Below are 20045 nucleotides of genomic sequence, written 5' to 3'. Positions count from 1 at the left end.
CTGGGTAAGGAATCCTACCCTGCCTCCCCAAGACTGTGGAACCTGTTTGGCTATTGTTGCAGTAGTCCCCACAACTTCTGCGTTTCTGTCTGTGGGTGCGGAAAATGGCTCTCCTCTGGCATTCCCCAAGATCTTTTTGACGATCCTGCCCACTCCTGGCATCTGTTCAGCTGCATTCAGAGCCCTTGCTAGCAGCAGAGCAGGGTGGTGGGACGATCGGGAGGATGTGCTTCTAATGCTTCATTTCAGCAGTTGACTGTATTTGTTCAACGTAATTTGTAGACAGATGTTAAACTAATAGTAGTTCTGGTTAGGATATCCTATCTAAAGTGTAAATGTTAACTTCCAATGGCTCAATTCTGCTCTCACTGAAATAAATGGTAGAATTTTCATTTACTTGAATAGTGCAGGATCAGGCACTAAATTAGTGGCTTAAAAAAATATAAGCAGCGTCTTTCAAATGATTTCTGGCTTGCATATTTGCGCAAATGTTTCCGCTGCTGTGCTGTTTTTCTGAGGTATTTGGAACCCAGATGCCTCTAAAAATGATAGGTGAATCTGAACTCCAGAATTCAAATGACTGTTTATGTTGCAGATATTAGCAGGACTTCTACACCTTGGTAACATTCAGTTCTCTGATTCAGTGGATGAATCCCAGCCTTGTGAACCAGAAGATAATGCCAAAGGTGAGGCCCCAAACATGCGTAGTTTTAGTGTTTAGTTTCCTATTGGGTAACTACTATTGAAAGATAATGGCACCAGAAAGACCTAATGATGTCAGAAGTACATAATCTCATATACTGTATTCTTCCTTTCATTAGGAGACCAAAGTGGGGAGAGGAATGACAAGAACTGTCAGTTAATTGTACCCTCTCCATTATTCCTTTTATCTGTTTTTATAAAACATCAGAATGCTGCACAAATGCTAATGTAATCGTCCCACCCCAGTGAGAGATCCCTGTCTTTCAGATCAGGGGAACTGAGTGATTTGCACAAAGGCACAGAGTGAGTTGTTGGAAGAATCATGATCCTTGTTCTTAGTCGTATACTTACACCACATGGCCCCTGGAGGCAAAGAGACCTAGACTGGAGGTTTTATATATATCTATGTGCTTAAATATTCAGGCTGTAATTCCATTTTGAGATTCCAATCTGAGCAAGTCTGTCAAATTGCAGCCTTAGATACTTTACAAGGGAGAACATATATTAAGCTGCTTTCCTTCTATCCAAAGATCATCTCTATGACCTAAATTTAAATGGCCCCAGTTTTCCATGGAACTAACAGTGGCTTAATCAGGAAGGCTTCATATTTCTGTTTCACAAGTTCTGACAAATTCCAGTGGCTTTAATTTGGGCCCAATAATTTCTAGTACACTTCAGCTGCTTTTTTGAGTTAGCACGGTCTTAAGTAGTTTACATTTTCTGCATACGTTGGACTAGGAAATCTTGACTCCTCCTACTGTGACAGGGTTAAGTTCTCTAACGATCATAGAATATCAGGGTTGGAAGGGACCCCAGAAGGTCATCTAGTCCAACCCCCTGCTCAAAGCAGGACCAATTCCCAGTTAAATCATCCCAGCCAGGGCTTTGTCAAGCCTGACCTTAAAAACCTCTAAGGAAGGAGATTCTACCACCTCCCTAGGTAACGCATTCCAGTGTTTCACCACCCTCTTAGTGAAAAAGTTTTTCCTAATCTCCAATCTAAACCTCCCCCACTGCAACTTGAGACCATTACTCCTCGTTCTGTCATCTGCTACCATTGAGAACAGTCTAGAGCCATCCTCTTTGGAACCCCCTTTCAGGTAGTTGAAAGCAGCTATCAAATCCCCCCTCATTCTTCTCTTCTGCAGGCTAAACAATCCCAGCTCCCTCAGCCTCTCCTCATAACTCATGTGTTCCAGACCCCTAATCATTTTTGTTGCGCTTCGCTGGACTCTCTCTCCAATTTATCCACATCCTTCTTGAAGTGTGGGGCCCAAAACTGGACACAGTACTCCAGATGAGGCCTCACCAATGTCGAATAGAGGGGAACGATCACGTCCCTCGATCTGCTCGCTATGCCCCTACTTATACATCCCAAAATGCCATTCGCCTTCTTGGCAACAAGGGCACACTGCTGACTCATATCCAGCTTCTTGTCCACTGTCACCCCTAGGTCCTTTTCCGCAGAACTGCTGCCTAGCCATTCGGTCCCTAGTCTGTAGCTGTGCATTGGGTTCTTCCGTCCTAAGTGCAGTACCCTGCACTTATCCTTATTGAACCTCATCAGATTCCTTTTGGCCCAATCCTCCAATTTGTCTAGGTCCTTCTGTATCCTATCCCTCCCCTCCAGCGTATCTACCACTCCTCCCAGTTTAGTATCATCCGCAAATTTGCTGAGAGTGCAATCCACACCATCCTCCAGATCATTTATGAAGATATTGAACCAAACCGGCCCCAGGACCGACCCTTGGGGCACTCCACTTGATACCGGCTGCCAACTAGACATGGAGCCATTGATCACTACCCGTTGAGCCTGACAATCTAGCCAGCTTTCTACCCACCTTATAGTGCATTCATCCAGCCCATACTTCCTTAACTTGCTGACAAGAATACTGTGGGAGACCGTGTCAAAAGCTTTGCTAAAGTCAAGAAACAATACATCCACTGCTTTCCCTTCATCCACAGAACCAGTAATCTCATCATAAAAGGCGATTAGATTAGTCAGGCATGACCTTCCCTTGGTGAATCCATGCTGGCTGTTCCTGATCACTTTCCTCTCATGCAAGTGCTTCAGGATTGATTCTTTGAGGACCTGCTCTATGATTTTTCCAGGGACTGAGGTGAGGCTGACTGGTCTGTAGTTCCCAGGATCCTCCTTCTTCCCTTTTTTAAAGATTGGCACTACATTAGCCTTTTTCCAGTCATCCGGGACTTCCCCGGTTCGCCACGAGTTTTCAAAGATAATGGCCAATGGCTCTGCAATCACAGCCGCCAATTCCTTCAGCACTCTCAGATGCAACTCGTCCGGCCCCATGGACTTGTGCACGTCCAGCTTTTCTAAATAGTCCCTAACCACCTCTATCTCCACAGAGGGCTGGCCATCTCGTCCCCATTTTGTGATGCCCAGCGCAGCAGTCTGGGAGCTGACCTTGTTAGTGAAAACAGAGGCAAAAAAAGCATTGAGTACATTAGCTTTTTCCACATCCTCTGTCACTAGGTTGCCTCCCTCATTCAGTAAGGGACCCACACATTCCTTGGCTTTCTTCTTGTTGCCAACATACCTGAAGAAACCCTTCTTGTTACTCTTGACATCTCTGGCTAGCTGCAGCTCCAGGTGCGATTTGGCCCTCCTGATATCATTCCTACATGCCCGAGCAATATTTTTATACTCTTCCCTGGTCATATGTCCAACCTTCCACTTCTTGTAAGCTTCTTTTTTATGTTTAAGATCCGCTAGGATTTCACCATTAAGCCAAGCTGGTCGCCTGCCATATTTACTATTCTTTCGACTCATCGGGATGGTTTGTCCCTGTAACCTCAACAGGGATTCCTTGAAATACAGCCAGCTCTCCTGGACTCCTTCAAGTTAGTCCCCCAGGGGATCCTGGCCATTCGTTCCCTGAGGGAGTCGAAGTCTGCTTTCCTGAACTATGCCAGATACGTTTCTTATTTTCCTAGCAATAACTGTTTGTATACTACCCTTCGTGGATTTAGAGACCTCTTTGGGCAGTGCATGCTGGGGCTTATGTGAGATGACAAAGTAAACAGGCAAGGGTATATTTTAAGAGATGTGACCTAATTTCGGGTGGCCAGTTTTAGACACTGAAGATATGTCCACACTATATTTTAAGCCCAGGTTTCAAACTTTGGACGCTAGGTTTGAGCCTGTCTGTCTACACACAAATAGTGCTAACCCAGGGTCCCAAGACCCCTTGGGCTTCAAGCCCTATTGCTTTGCAGTGTAGATTCAGCACTACTGGACTCATGTTCTGGGAGTCCATCAAAAGTGTCCCACAATCCCACAGGCCAATCCTTTGTCCTCTGGACAGTCAAGTTTGGACAGTCAAGTTTTCCCACACTGCACCATGAACAAAAAGCTAGAGCAGCCACATTTTGGGTGGGCATTAGGAAGTCCTGGAATATGAGTGATTGGACTGTGGGTCCACATCATGCAGTGTAGATGCTTGAGCTCCAAGTTGGGACTCAAGGTTCAACAATTCCTAACCTGGGGCTAAAAATAAGTGTAGATGCTCAAGCCCTAAGTTAACAAACCCAGGGTCTGCTGACTCAAGTTCTAACCCTGGGCTTTCATTGCAGTGTAGACATAGCCCTACAGGTGTGTGTTTTTTAAACAGTCATTGTTGAGCACCTGCAACTCGGGTAAAATTAGTGGGCATTCAAAATGAGAGGCTAGTCTTACAACATTCTGTCTTAAAAGTAAAAGAGCATATTCCATGAAGTCAGAAGCTTCAGTGTGGGCTATCCAAAGGCCACTTTTTAATATATATTAAATTTCTGGAAGGTGCTTAGGTTTTAAGAAACAGATTATATTCCTATGATACTTTTTTGGCTGTTTTGAATAAGGTTTTGTGAAGACAACTGCAAACTTGCTAAAAGTATCTGTAGAGGAGCTACTGGAAACACTAAGAATTCGAACTATAACTGCTGGAAAACAGCAACAAGTCTTCAAGAAGCCATGCTCCAGATTAGAATGTGAAACAAGAAGGGACTGCCTGGCTAAAGTGATCTATGCTAAGTAAGTTCCATCAGCAATGTTGCCCTGACTGCCTATACAAGGTTTAGTTAAAGTGTCAACGTGACCAACAGGGTTTTATCCTAGTCCAGTCAGTCATTTCTACTATATTCCTCTGCAGCCTATGTAGCATGACTACATGTACTTGTCCTTGGAAAGCTTGCCATGTGATGTCTGTTCAAGAACATTTCTAATCGGTTAAGTTTTATCTTCTACATGTTTGAACATTTGAGGATTTTTTAGCATTTTCAACTTTCTAATAGCTTCATGTATATAAACATTTTAAAAAAGCATAATATGGCAGCACTTTCCAAACTCTTGTTTTATAGCACTGGCTTTTTCAGTTTCAGCTGTGAAATTGCATTAAGACAACTGAAAAACAACTACTCTTCCCCTCTCTCTTGCAAATACAGCAATTGCTTACATGGATGTTATGCAATTACAAATGGGAAGGAGAAGTGGTCTGTGCAATCACTAGTGGGATTTAAATACATTAAAAATGTGGCTTATATTATGAAAAAGCTTAGGAATCCTGAGCCAGTGCTCCTCACTGTAGATATTTGACTTATGTTTTGAAAGCGGGAAGTTTGCTTATTGCACGAGTCACTGTTGTTGTTTAGATGCAGCACTAGAGATATATCTCCAAGTTAAAATAGTTTGAATACATGGGTCAGTGCTATGAAAATTTTTTTCTTCTCATCAACTTCCATGATAGCCCTATGTGATTCTGCCTTCTGATAAACATTAGAGAAACAAATGTGCATATTCTCTCTCCCTCCCTCTCCTCCCCACTTCGAGACCCTGATCCTACAATAAGTTCTGCATAGATAAGGGGCTTAGCACGTACCTCATTGTATGACTAGGGCCTTGGATTGTAAGCTTTTTGTGGGAATTGGTCTTGTATTTGTGCAGCTCCCAGCACAATGGGGCCACACTGCTGGTGCTACTTCAGTCGAAGATAAAAAACATGGTATAGGTGATTTTAAAATAAAGAAAACCGTTTCTTGAATGACAGGTTTCAGAGTAGCAGCCGTGTTAGTCTGTATTCGCAAAAAGAACAGGAGGACTTGTGGCACCTTAGAGACTAACCAATTTATTTAAAAGTGCCACAAGTACTCCTTTTCTTTTTGTGTTTCTTGAAGAAACTCTAGATCAAATTCTGCCTTCACATTCTGACTTCCCTTTGATTTGAGTGAGACAACGTGATGTAAAGTAAGGCAGAATAAGGCCCTGTGTCCTTAACTGAATCAAGCCCTTAAGGGTTTAGGTCCACAGGAGTTTTTTAGGTGCCATTTTCAAAAGGGCCATAGGCTCCTAAGTCAATTAGTCGTTACAGTGCTGAGCAGAGCAATACCTAAATACGTGTACTAATCTGCTAAACTCCCACCAAACTCCATGAGACTAGAGGGAGTAAAGGGAACAAACACAGTAAAATAGGGTCTTGACCTTGTGTTCCCATATTACAGTATAGTCTTCTGCTCTTCAAAACTTATTAGACACAATTAAGTGAATTAGTGGCAGGGGTGTGTGGGCTCTTCATTTGTTTGAGGAGGTCTCTTAACTTTATTCAAATAGTCATGGCCTACCACTGACTTCATAAAAATTAGTTTAGCTGCCAAGATAAAGTGGGAAGCTATAAAATATTGGGGCACTGGCAGTAACAGTTGGAATCAGAAAAAAAAATCACTGGAAAACATAAATCAACTGATCACTTACCCTGTAAATATAAATCTTTTCAGCTAATCAGGGTTCTGTTATTTACAGATTATTTGACTGGCTGGTTTTAGTGATAAATGGAAGCATCTATGCAGATTCTCTTGTGTGGACCAACTTTATAGGTATGGTTTCTAGTCCCTTTTTAATTCAAGAGTAGAAAGTAAATCTGTAGACCCAAACACACTAGATCTGATAGAAAATAAATATTTTCCCATATTTCTCCAGGTTTGTTAGACGTTTATGGTTTTGAATCTTTTCCTGAAAACAACTTGGAACAGCTCTGTATTAACTATGCCAATGAGAAACTGCAACAGCACTTTGTAGCACACTATCTGAAGGCACAACAGGTACTGTCCCTCCACAAGATGTCTAACACAAGGCCATTTTATTTATTCCTACGTCACTATACTGCTAAATTCCTGATTACAAGACTGATTTTGGTTTTTTAACCTAAAACTCTATTTTATGGCCTGATTATGCAATTTTTACTCTGTCACAGAAATAATGGGCATTGCACAGGTCGGTCAGGATTACTTAGGGTATGTCTACACTACGGAATAAGGTCGAATTTATAGAAGTCTTTTTTTTAGAAATCGGTTTTATATATTCGAGTGTGTGTCGTTCCCCCCCCCCCCCCCCAGAAAATGCTCTAAGTGCATTAACTCGGCGGAGCGCTTCCACAGTACCGAGGCTAGAGTCGACTTCGGAGCGTTGCACTGAGGGTAGCTATCCCACAGTTCCCGCAATCTCCGCTGCCCATTGGAATTCTGGGTTGAGATCCCAATGCCTGATGGGGCTAAAACATTGTCGCGGGTGGTTCTGGGTACATATCGTCAGGCCCCCCCCTTCCATCCCTCCCTCCCTCCGTGAAAGCAAGGGCAGACAATCGTTTCGCGCCTTTTTTCCTGAATTACCTGTGCAGACGCCATACCACGGCAAGCATGGAGCCCACTCAGGTAACCGTCACCGTATGTCTCCTGGGTGCTGGCAGACGCGGTATGGCATTGCTACACAGTAGCAGCAATCCATTGCCTTCTGGCAGCAGACGGTGCAATACGACTGGTAGCCGTCCTCGTCGTGTCCAAGGTGCTCCTGGCCATGTTGGCTGGGAGCGCCTGGGCAGACATGGGCGCAGGGACTAAATTTGGCCATTCTCTTTAGTCCTGCAGTCAGGCCTATTGAACCGTCTTATGGTGAGCAGGCAGGCGATACGGATTGCTAGCAGTCATACTGTACCATCTTCTGCTGGGCAGGCAAGAGATGAGGATGGCTAGCACTCCTTCTGCACCGTCTGCCGCCAGCCAAAGATCTAAAAGATAGATGGAGTGGATCAAAACAAGAAATAGACCAGATTTGTTTTGTACTCATTTGCTTCCCCCGCTCCGCTGTCTAGGGGACTCATTCCTCTAGGTCACACTGCAATCACTCACAGAGAAGGTGCAGCGAGGTAAATCTAGCCATGTATCAATCAGAGGCCAGGCTAACCTCCTTGTTCCAATAAGAACAATAACTTAGGTGCACCATTTCTTATTGGAACCCTCCATGAAGTCCTGCCTGAAATACTCCTTGATGTAAAGCCACCCCCTTTGTTGATTTTAGCTCCCTGAAGCCAACCCTGTAAGCCGTGTCCTCAGTCACCCCTCCCTGCATCAGAGCAACGGCAAACAATTGTGCATCTGAGTTGAGAGTGCTGTCCAGAGTGGTCACAATGGAGCACTCTGGGATAGCTCCTGGAGGCCAGTACCGTTGAATTGTGTCCACAGTACCCCAAATTCGAGCCAGCAAGGTCGATTTAAGCACTAATCCACTTGTCGGGGTGGAGTAAGGAAATAGATTTTAAGAGCCCTTTAAGTCGAAATAAAGGGCTTCATCATATGGACGGGTGCAGGTTTACATCGATTTAATGCTGCTAAATTCGACCTAAAGTCCTAGAGTAGACCAGGGCGTACTTGACCAAGGATTGTCGGATGGGGCCCTTGCAGGGAGGGGGACCATCTGTGGAGGAAATAAAACGTGTATCCACGTACATATTAAAAAGCTGTCACCGAGGGTCCGGTGACATTGGGAATTGCTGAAATGTTCAGAGCTCATCCCGGGGGCATATTGGTGCTGCTGAATTTATTGGGCATCTCTTAAGGTACGTGGAGTCTGAACAGCGATTTCCTCAGAAATTGCAGCCCCAGCACCCCTTTCCTGTTAGGAACAAAGGAGTTAAACCCATGGCTCTGTAATGGTCTTGTGGGCAGTTCCTGAGGGCCAAAATTCATCCCCGGGCAGAGAGCTCATGCGGGGCCCTGTAATAAGCGCTTAAATGATACCTAATGCTTTGCGTGGGCCCTCTGCCTTGGCAGTACTCCTCATAAACCAAGTTGCCACTCCCTTGTCCCTACACTTACTGTCTGCCCTGTGTTATGAGTGGGGAAATAGCCCTGGGAAAGGACGAGCAGTATTTCCTACTCTGCATTTCAACCACTAGAAAAGAAGGGCTTGAGTTAATTTAGAACCATACAAACATTTATGAAAATACTTTGCACTTTGCGAAGCTGTTTTTGCAACCACTGGCTAGATCACAAGAAACAAACAAATTCATTGCTAATTAGATCTTGATGCATCTGAATATAAATTTCAGACCTATAAACCTTCAGACTGTAAGTGTTTAAATTTGCCAAGTTGTACAGTGTCTAGCACAACGGGGGCCCAACCCTCACTGGGGCTTGTGGCTGCTACTGTAACATACTTGTTGCATTCTAGCCCATTATTACTCATATATCCCCATTATGCTTTTTGCCCTTTCAAGTGAGCTGAAGGATACAACGCTATCTAGTATTTGTGGCAGTGAGGAGATAGCATAGTAGTGCAAAAGTGGCCCCGAGTGTAAGTTATCCAGAAATTCACGATCTTGTACGCTTGTGTGTTCCACTGACTTTTTTTCTTAAACTGCTCTCCTGGGATGACTGTGTACAACTTGCCAGCACACAAGGGGTTAACCATCTGTACAGATGGAAACCAGGTTTTGCGCATGTGCGCAAATGACTTTTCCCCTTCTGACTGAAACAAAATCCTAATCTCCATTTACAGAGCCATTTTATGCCAGCTGCAAGTCACTGCTTGACTTCTTGCCCTTCTTGATATGGCTGCATGCCAAAGAGTTTACGTTCCATTCGTGAGTCTGCCTAAGCAAGTTTAACTTGCCACACACTTTTAAAGTTAACAAAAATGAGAACTCGTTCTGCTTTATCACTTGTCTGTTTTGTTTTGTAAGAATGCTGAACTCTGCATCACAACTGCAGTACTCCAATCAATTACATTGATTTTTAACTGCAATACAATCCTTTTCCTTTTGGATCTAATTTAGTTTTCAAACACAGAACTGTTAGCGGGTGGGTGTGTGAGCTCTTGCTTAGGGCTTAATTCTGCCCTAAAGGTGACCGTGTGGGACACCCTTTCCCTTTAAGGGAACCCTGAAGGGGCATCTGAGTCACAACTTGGCTTTAACCTTGTGTGATTTGCTCTGTAAAGCATCTCTGCAGTTTTATGAAAAGCTGCACAATTCCCACCTATCCCCTACAGATGGCCCTGTGGGGTTCTGGTACTAGGTATTAGGCAAAGATTTTAGAGCTCTTATGTGAGAAAAAACTTCCAAACATTTGTAGTTCAGAAAATGATGTTTAAGGGTATGAACTGACTTGTTCTTTAAAAAGCCAACATGAAACAACTGTATGTCGAGTGACAAAAGCCCTATGTGAAATACTGGGGCCCTGAGGAGAACATTCTCCCCATTTCTCTTGTATTAGGAAGAATATGCAGCAGAGGGTCTAGAGTGGTCTTTCATAAACTATCAGGATAACCAGAGCTGTCTAGATCTGATAGAAGGAAACCCTGTCAGCATCTTTTCTTTGCTGAATGAGGTAAGTTTGAGCTGAACTGATAATTCTGTCTCGCCTGCTTTTCTTCCTTTCCTCAACTGTCTCCGAAAATGACCAAAGAAAACCAGTCTGATAGCAGGTATACAGTGTGTACATTCTATTTAGCACGAAACCTGCCAGCAGTGAGCTTCATAGTAGATTCACTTAAAGGCGAAAGAGCCAACTGTTCCCATAATACTATATGGGAGCTTCTTTTCCCCACATCCCTCCCCCAGTCTTGCAGGGTATCCCAGGCACTCCACTGATGTCAAACATAGAACCCCAATGACTGGGTCACTTTTTTTTTAAAGTACTTTAACATTAAAGGACTTGGAATACCAAATGCAACATCGACCTTAAGGCATTTTACTTGTCTAAGTATACTAATGCCTGAAAGATTTTATTTGTTGCGCAGGTAAAGTTTGCCTATATCAAATAGGACATGCTGCAATTCTGCCTTTTGTTTTCATTACACAGGAGTGTCGTCTGAACAGGTCCTCTAATGTCGGCCAGTTCCAAACCCGAATTGAGAACGCTTTGTCTCATAATGGGTGCATAAGCCGGGACAAGTTTAGTAAGAAGCCAAACTTTGTTGTTTTCCATTATGCTGGCAAAGTCTGTTACCAAGTGGAAGGTATGGTGGAGAAAAACAGGGTATGTATTTTAAAAATAAGCACATGGCTCATGAAAGAAGCTAGCCTTAAAATAGTGTTTAACTGCTGTTTAACATGGTGCATGCATCCACTACTAGTAGATGACTGTTTTGGCCATGTGAAAGGGGTTGATCATCTCAGTCCAGTTCCTAGTGAACAATCACCAGGACAGGTAGCACCTTTGGTAGCAGGCTCAGAGGCCCAAGGATTAAGGGAGCCATGCAGACTCCATGACCTCTCGCCCCTAAAGATGTTCTCTCCAGGGTTTGGTCATATTGCTGGGGCAGCGTCGAGGCGTTTGCACTACTGTTGCATATTGTGACTAGCGGACATCAGCTTCCAAAACTGTCGTCGTGCATTTAATTATGAATATTAAATTCAGATTTTAAACTTCCACATGATCAGGGAAACAGCAGCATGGACTTACCTTTGGCCGTTTACTAATATCACATGGAAACTTAAAACTTAGCGTCTTTCTGCACCATGCCTACCAGGAAGTTAATGAGGTAATCTGTGAACACAAGAATCTATTTTATATTATGTCATTTCTGATACAGCAAGTCACCTTTTTTTGCAAGGAACTTTTAAGAAATGGTATCGTGATGCAGTGAATATCATCTCTTATTCAGCATAGGAAAGTGTTTTAATGTCCATTATGAGGACTACCTGATGATTAGTTAACTAGCCCTAGGGCAGCTTAACTTAAACTAAACTCCATGAGTGCTTTAGTCTTCTCACTGTGCCATCCCTCCATAAGAAAACGCTAGTAACAGACACCATTTTTAGTAAATATGGTCTAACTCTCAGCATTTTCCTGTATTTGTGAATTCATATTCAATACATGGGGTCAGATCTGAAATGGTCTCTAAACCATTGCTTTTGTTGTGTAATAAAATTCTGATACAGCCTATTTACTAACCTTATTGATGCCAAATGTGATGACTATTTAGTTACATCTTTAAGGGTGCCTTATGTATCCAAGTAACTCCACCAAATTCTAGTGACGTGTATTTGCTGATATAGGACCCAGTTCCACTGGAGTTACTCCAGCTTCTGAAGAATTCCCAAGACTGCTTGCTTCAGAAGTTCTTTCCCATGACAGAAAAGTGCCAAAATGATACCAAAACCCAGAACAGAGCAGCAGCAGTTACAGTGGTCTCCAAGTTCAAGGTTTGTTTTGTTTGAGTGATGCTACTTACATACTATATCCTTCTGCCTGATTTCTGCTGCTGTCTTCAAGTAACTTATGGTAAAATCCTTCCATTTATTTCCTGACTCTGTGCCAAATAATGTTTTGATACACTGGTATAAAACTCCACTGTTGAGTAGAGAGCCTCTGTATTTAAACAAGTAGAAGTTGGAGTCTGTTGTACTTCCTTTGTGCTTTTTAACCCATCTTGTGGCTGTATGTCAAACCGATACCTCCGTCTCCGGACTTGCTACAACCCCAGGCAGAGAGCAATCAATCCACGTACAAACATTGAATTGCCCCCAAAATAAAAAAGTGCCAGAAGCTATCTTTAAAGGAATACTGATCATTTGTTCTAGCTGTCCTAAAAAAAAAAAAAAACCAGCTGTGCTTATTATGCTGAAATTAAGCAGTTCTGCTCTTGTGGGCCTGTGAACACTGCCATGAATAAACATCAGGATTTTTTAAAAACATAATTATTGATTAGCCAAACTACTCTGGAAAAACAAAAGGGACTCAATATGGCATGGTCATTAATAATTGCTATGTTTGTTTCTATAGGGTTCACTTGAACGTCTGATGCGGATCTTGCAAAGCACTACACCTCATTACATCAGATGCATCAAGCCTAATGCTGATTGCAAGGCAATGACCTTTGAAAAAGAGGAGGTAACTCTACAAAGAATTTTCCTCAGAGTCCATGTCTTTCCATTGGTTTCATACTGAGCTTTGCATCAGGCCCTGTATGATATGGATTGTAAAGCACTTTTCTTAGCAAATAACTTGAAAGTTTCATTTGAGACAAGGGAACTTACCAGAGGTATCATAGATGATACTTAAACTTCTCCAAACTAGGGTGAATCTTCAGTGAGGATCTCTTCACTGCAGCTTCATTGATAAATACTGTGTATGTGAAACCTCAGTTTCTCTTAGATGATGCTGTTCAGTACAAGTTTGGATTTAGTGGTTTGGGGGGCTTGGCGCTCACTCAACCTAGCTCTGAGTCAAGACACATCTTAATGGCACAGTCTATTTTAGAATACACACCTTTAAGCTGTGCCTACTCCTAGTTTCTATAGAAGGAGGTCTGCCAACTCAGATGAGAACAGCTGAAATGCATGCTGAGTGGGAGGTTCTTTGGGAGCTGAGCAATTGTAGCTAAACTTGGAGAGTTTCAGCTGGTGTATCAAAAGCTCTGTTGAATGGAGCTACGCTGATGCTTATATCTACAAAGGATCTACCTTGATGGTCCTTTATTGACATTCAAAACAAGAATCTGGTTGGAAAATTCAGGATAAGTTTCCTGCCATTTGTGGTGAGGCACATAGGTGGCAAATCCTCAGTACAAATTGCAGGTAAAAGTTTAGCTTGGGGTTGGAGCAAAACAACCTACTTCACAAAGTAAAGGAACTTCTGCCACTAGTGAATGAGCTGAATGTGTGAGGGGGTGGAAATCGGACACCTAACGAAATTAAGTTTCAAGACTTCTGGCAAACTGTCTGGGATAGGACAGTCCTGTCTAACTCTCTGCTCAGAGTTAAATGTAATGTATCATTTGTTTTAACACACTCACGCTACAGTACTTAAGCTAAACTCCCACTGTAGTAAGTGGGAGATGAGCTCCATAACTTTGCCATCTTTCAAAGAATCAACAGATTTGAGAGATTGAACAGGTGAATGTTAATTGCTCTTGGAAACTTTTTGAATAGAAAGGTTCAAGTCTTTTGAAAAACTTGTAGGTTATCAAAGGTAGTTTGCACTGATAGAAACCCTGGTAAACAATACCTAAACAGAATGAAAGTGTTTACATTCATGCTATAGGTTCTCAGTCAGCTTGAGGCATGTGGCATAGTAGAAACTATCAGCATCAGTGCAGCTGGATTTCCTATTAGGTAAGTCCTAATGAATTTTAAGTTTCTTGTGTTTACTTTACTTTATCTTCAGAATATAGCTGCTTAGTCTTCATAAGACAGATTTGTCTAGTGTAACTCCACTGGCTTCCACAGAGTTTGACCAGGGACAATTTCATCCCTCTCTACATATTTATATTACAACGTAATTGTTGAGTACTTGTTATTATAGAGATTGAGTGGACAGATAAGCTCTTACCTGATTAGCCAAATGTAAATTGGCAGGAAACCTACATATTCTGCTGTATGGCTTATTTAGACAAATGCACCTTGGTGAAGAATTTCAAAATAGTGTAGAGAATTTTAGATGCATATTCCGCTTATTTAAACAGAAGAGGCCTAAATTCCCCACCTTCCTTTTTAAAATCTCCATGCTGAAAGGAAACAGCCCTATGACCTGTTGGCTTAAGAAATATGGGTATAAGATTTGTCACCTATGTCCATTTCTCCACCCCCACATCAGTGTAACAGTTCATTATGCTGCCACTAGATCAGGTCAGCCTTTGTACATGACAATTTTGAAATCTGCCAGTGGCACAGACAAGTCACTTAATTATTCTGTTCTTAGTAAGGAATTTTGTATTCTGAGACTGAGATTTGGAGAACCAACCGGGGATTTAGCAACACAATTCCCACTCATTTTTAGTTAGCTAATGTCTAAATCCATTAGCTTTTGGTGGAGATTTTTGAAAAACAGCTATCATGAGTGCTGTCTCTGGATTTTTCTCATAGAAACAGTGGGTTTTTAAAGCCATCTGAGCAATTCTTTTGCAGGGTTGTCCTGTATTTAAGAGCCAAGACTTAACACAGCAGAATAGCTTTGTGATGCAGTAAGTCGCAGTGATAGCTAGCTTGCCTCCAGTAGTAAAACTCTGTGGGTTTAACCAACTAAAAATGGAATAATCCTGTTTAAACCAGGGCATGGAATATCTGCTGTTGCAGTGTAGAATTTCCTAAACAAAAACTAAGTCTATACCTGTGTGCAATGGAACCTTGCTCATCCTTTCCTTTAATAATTCACACCAAAAATTAGTTTGGTTTTTTTCATTAAAAGATCATTTTTAAGCATTTGAGCCATACTGTAAATGGTACTCATGTAGGATTGATTTTCATTTTGGCTGTCAGGGTCTCCTTCCAAAGTTTTACTGAGCGTTATAAAGTGCTGGGAAAATCACCTACATCCAATACAATGCCAGATGAAAATGGTTTCTCTCCCGCTAAGAAGAAAAGAGGTAGGTTTTATTCATTTCACTCAGCTCACTGTAGTATACAGAATTTCTTGATATTGCATAAATCAAATACAGCTACTGTATTATCACATGTTCAGTTTTGGGGAAGTACCTCATTTTTGAGCTTTCATAGTATTTTTACATTCTAGTCATTTAATTTAATTTCCATACAATCTGGCATTTAAGGCAGGTTTTTAAAACTGTTTAACTAAAATTACTTCCATGCTAAACCCTCCATCTTTGTGCAGATAGCTGTATTCTCATCTGGAGTAGAATACAATTTTTCAAATGATCCTGTTTTTTCTTTTGTGAATATTTTTATGTTTTTTGCATTAGATAAGTAAACTGAAGAATTTTAGTGTTTCTTTTTGTTTGCTTACGGTCCTTTCTCTGTTTCATGTATCTGTTGCCAAATATACAATTGGCCTCTAGCTTTACTGGATTCTGCTGCTGCTATTATACTGCTTCTTCTACCTTTCGCAAACTTCTCTATGCGAGTCTGTATTTCAGAGCAACAATTGAGGATGCACTGTAAAAAGTAATCCTATTCACAAGGTAATACATATGCTGTGAATTCCTGAAAGAGGGGCTATTAGGAGACGTACCAGCTCATTCATTGTTAAATTTGGCATGGAAAGTATCTGCAACGTGCACCATATTAATCCATTTTTTAACCTTAATCTAATTAAGTTTGTACATCTAACTTTTAACATAAAAAAGGAAGCCCGGTAAGCTAGGAAACATTGGTCATTGGTGCAAGAGGTTCTAACTCGCTCAGTCTCCTTGTATCTGGGAAAATAACGATTGCTTAGCTTTGGTTAGTTATATGCAGTAAAGTATAAGCAGATAACTATTTTGTCTGTGGCTCGCCATTACAAATTTACTGGACACTGGCCTGGGAAATGCCTTCTCCTGACTAGCTACTTTCCCTCTTTATTGTAGTAGGTAACAGGTTGAGGATGAAGAGGAGGAAACTATTTCCTGTTGAATAAGCAATACGGCTATTGGTTCCCAGTGGTGGCCAATGGAAGCACTGCTCATCCCCAGGTGTTCTGTTGGCAAGAAAAGCAAAACTTCAGCATTCAGCCTAAATGTATTGCTTATTCCAACTCTTCCATTTCCTAAAGAGAAATAAGTATTGCAATGAACAAGCAGAAACGCATGCATTGTTAGGGGTGGAAAGATGCAGGGATTTCCAGCTTCCTATATTTGACATTCAGAATCACCAGGCAGCACTATTTTATACTCGGAAAGAGATATGTAGTAGTTCTAGCCTGAATTGTCTATCCTCCAGTCTTCCTTCTTCCAAAAGAAAAATTACCATGTGAAACCTTTTCTCAACCAATTTCCCTCATTCTCGTGCTCACTCTGCTGTCCATTCTTTATTTTTTGGCAATTTCCTAATAACGTGACTAGAATTGTGTCCATCCTATCTCAAAAGTGGCCAGAATAATCCCTCATTCATTGACAGAATCATCTCCTATTTAGGTGTATCAAATGTTTCCCTTTTAAAACTACAATCTAAAGCACTGTGGTGAAGTCCTGCTCAGTGCTTTTGCTTTTTTGCAGAACATTGTCACTGAAGGTCTAAATCCGTTGCCGCTTGCTCCTGTTCTCAGTTTTGTTTTCTAGATTGCATAGGATCTGTTTATCTGTTCAAATCAAGTCTGACTGTTTCTGATCAGTTTCTACGTAGGTGGTTTTAACCATTGCAGTAATTCTGCCCTTTCACTTATATTGAGACAATTTTCCAGTCTTTTTAATTAGATGCTTGACTTTCCCTCCCTTCAACATCTTGCATTTTGCAGGTTTGACTCCAACAGCAGATGATGATGAAGCGTTCCGCTTTGTCATCCATGATATTCTTCAGAAAGTGACCGTGGGACAAAGTGCTATTTCCCTGAAGCAAACAGAGACCAAATCAAACAACTCTTTGATGTACTGCGGAAAAACCAAAATCTTTATGACCAATTTCATGGTAAGCACGTTACATTCACCTCCTGGAAGAACAAGGGTGTGCTTCTGCAATATGAGTCAAAGCCCAGTTCCATTATAGACAATGACAAAACTGACTTCAGTGGAACCAGAATTTCACACCCTGTTCACATTATTTAAAAAAAAAACAAAAAAAACCTTTTACACTTTGGTATGTGGTGAGAACGCTCCAATGGGAGTAGGCATTTAGTCTTTTAAAAACCCCATCTCCATTGTGTCAGGGACATGAGGTATTCACCCAGACTGTACCTGTTTCCATGCCCACTCATTTGCTATTGCTCGTCACAGGTGCACTGAAGATTATATTCAGTTTCAGGCTGATAAATTTCATTCCTCTCCTATGTGTCAAATCTCCTGTTCACAACGTGCTTAACATGTTGCTGAACTCATAGCTACATGCTTTGCTGAACTGGGCCTAGGCTAATGAAGCAGACCACTTTAAACAAGCTTCTTGCATTGGCTTTGATAGAAAGTCTTTTTCTTCTAGGCACTTCCCCACCCCTAGGTCTCTTCCCTCTCACTTTAGGAATAGCAGACTATCTAATTAGTATGTCTTTTCTTTGGCTTTTAAAAACATGATCTACAGTTCTAGAAACTGAAATATTTTCATGTCTCCATGGAGACATTAACCCACCACTGTTTAATAGTTTTCTGAAATGTGTTCATGCAAAATACCAAAGGATCCATCTTCTAAATTAATGAAAAATGAGAGGCCAATCACAGCTTTTTCCTAAATGACTGAATGAATATGCAGTCTACTAATGGCAAGATTTTTTCCTTGCCACAGCTAGAACAACTTGAAGCTAGAAGAGCAGCAGTACTATCTGAGAAAGCATTTTGCATTCAGTGTTGCTGGAGAAGATTTAAGCAGAGGAAGCTATCAAAGCAGAGATGGTCTGCTACCATCATCCAAGCTGGTAGGTGAAAGCCGATACAGGTGTGGTTCTGATGTCCAAAGGTAATTTTTCCAGATGGGTTAAATAATATTCAAAGTGCCAGGGTCTGGGTGCCATAACTGAACATTGGCACAAAGTTTACAATTAGGAAATGTATACAACTGGCTTTGTTACAGGTAAAGGCTTTGAGATCCTCTATACACCAGTTCCTTTATTCTTGACTCTTCTGATTAAATCTTCAGCTATTCGCTCCTGGTTAGCAAAGAAACATTTTCAAGGAATGCGCCGGGCTGCTACTGTTATAAAGCGTGCCTGGAGGAAATGGAAAGTAAGTACCATACGAACTGCATTGAGTCAGTGTCTGGTTGCCTGCTTCTTTTTAAGTGTTTAAAAATATTCTCCTCCTTCAGGTAGTCATAAGACAACTTAAAAGTACAGTGCTGTGACTTGCTGTTTTATTCCTTCCTTCCCATTACTATAAATATGCCTCCTCTGTTTCTCTTAATGGGAAAGGAGAAAACCAGTCTCTGTAGTCTCCTCTCCTGGGACCAGAGTTAGTTTTCTCAAGCTGAAGGATGGGAGAAAGGCAAGAATTCAATCCTGCAGTTAGTCCCCTTTGAGCGCAGCGGGATCAACTCCTCAGTTGCTCTTCAGCTTCATTTAATGGAGAGTTAGTGTTTTAACCAGTCACCTAGACTCTTTTAATTCTGCAGAATGTTGTCCTAGTGGTTAAATTGCCCATGTTGTTTTTGGAAGATTCTAATAACTTAAGGGCATAGGGGGCTACTTCTGAACTAGCTACCTCTGCTCCTTTCAGTCTCTCAGGAATATTGCTTTGTCTCTCTTCCCTAAGGCAAGAATGGATGCGCTAGCAGCAGAGGAGCTGGATTATGCTGAAGAAAAATTCCATTCCCCTGTTCCTGGTGCTACCGTTTCCTTAGACCGGTCACCTAGTCCACTGGAAAAGACTTGGCCTCTAAGTGCAATAATCCAGTTCTGGCCTCTTGGACTAGTTCTTTCTACTGCACCTGTTACAGTGGTTGGGTTTCGAAAAGACCTGTCCCTTCTGGCATGCTTGAAAATACTTCATCGGAACCACGGTTACAAAGTGGAGAGCAATCTGTTCAGCTGTGGCATCACTTCCATTAGAGCACTCCCACAGGTAACGTACCTAATATTGAGAACACTTCAAAGTCAGCAGTATGACCTGACATGCAACAAACTCTGGTTATTACGTAACGGCATAGCTAGTGAGATTTACTGTCCAAACTTGAGCCTTTTGTGCTTGTAAGCCACAGCCTTGCCCCACGAATGTCCAAGGCTGAGCGAGACTTCCTGGCTCAGCCAGACTTCCTATGACCTTAGGCATGTCATTTAACTTATAATTATCTGCAGTTTCATAACTTGTGCACTCCATCAGGACGCTGAAGGTTAATATAGTGCTGGAAGCATTTTTGATACGAAAATGCTTGCAGAAGTGCTAAGTATGGGCCTATAAAAAATCTGCGACACCAGGGCTTTCTAGAATTCAGAGGAGGGCAACACTGAACTATCTCCTCTCCCACTTGTTTCCAGAAGAGAGCAAATTGGGGAAAGATTCAGTTAGGTAAAACTGCCCCCAACTGGTCAAGTCACAACCCCACACTTGCTTCTCCATGAACTGCTCTTTACTTAAAGGCCTAGCTTTTTTTTAGTCCTGTTTCTCAGCATGAAATAAACTCAGATGCCATCATAGGATGCTAAGCATGAAGGAACATTTGTGTAAGCCTCAGCACATGGGGGACCTAAATTCCAACCACTGGTTGCATGCACGTTGG

At 41.9% G+C, this 20045-nt stretch overlaps 1 protein-coding gene across 7 annotated transcripts in view; it reads left to right on the top strand.

Moving 5' to 3' along the window:
- Positions 1-20045, top strand: part of MYO19 (myosin XIX) — a 44221-nt gene that overhangs the window by 22844 nt on the left and 1332 nt on the right. For 6 of the 7 annotated variants that reach the window (XM_073315397.1, XM_073315395.1, XM_073315396.1 and 3 more), the window contains 14 exons: positions 596-686; positions 4567-4738; positions 6500-6573; positions 6677-6798; positions 10246-10359; positions 10834-11010; positions 12033-12179; positions 12760-12867; positions 14020-14090; positions 15234-15340; positions 17146-17315; positions 18120-18249; positions 18471-18556; positions 19082-19390. In XM_073315397.1, the coding sequence (XP_073171498.1) occupies positions 596-686; positions 4567-4738; positions 6500-6573; positions 6677-6798; positions 10246-10359; positions 10834-11010; positions 12033-12179; positions 12760-12867; positions 14020-14090; positions 15234-15340; positions 17146-17315; positions 18120-18249; positions 18471-18556; positions 19082-19390 (1878 nt within the window). Of the gene's footprint in view, positions 1-595; positions 687-4566; positions 4739-6499; positions 6574-6676; positions 6799-10245; positions 10360-10833; positions 11011-12032; positions 12180-12759; positions 12868-14019; positions 14091-15233; positions 15341-15769; positions 15893-17145; positions 17316-18119; positions 18250-18470; positions 18557-19081; positions 19391-20045 lie in introns of those variants that run through there. The other variant, XM_073315400.1, reaches the window with a different exon arrangement.

This window comes from Lepidochelys kempii, chromosome 17 (genome assembly GCF_965140265.1).
Source record: "Lepidochelys kempii isolate rLepKem1 chromosome 17, rLepKem1.hap2, whole genome shotgun sequence".
Classification (NCBI taxonomy): Eukaryota; Metazoa; Chordata; order Testudines; family Cheloniidae; genus Lepidochelys; species Lepidochelys kempii.
Note: the sequence above shows the minus strand (reverse complement) of the source record. Positions and strands in the feature narration are given on the sequence as shown.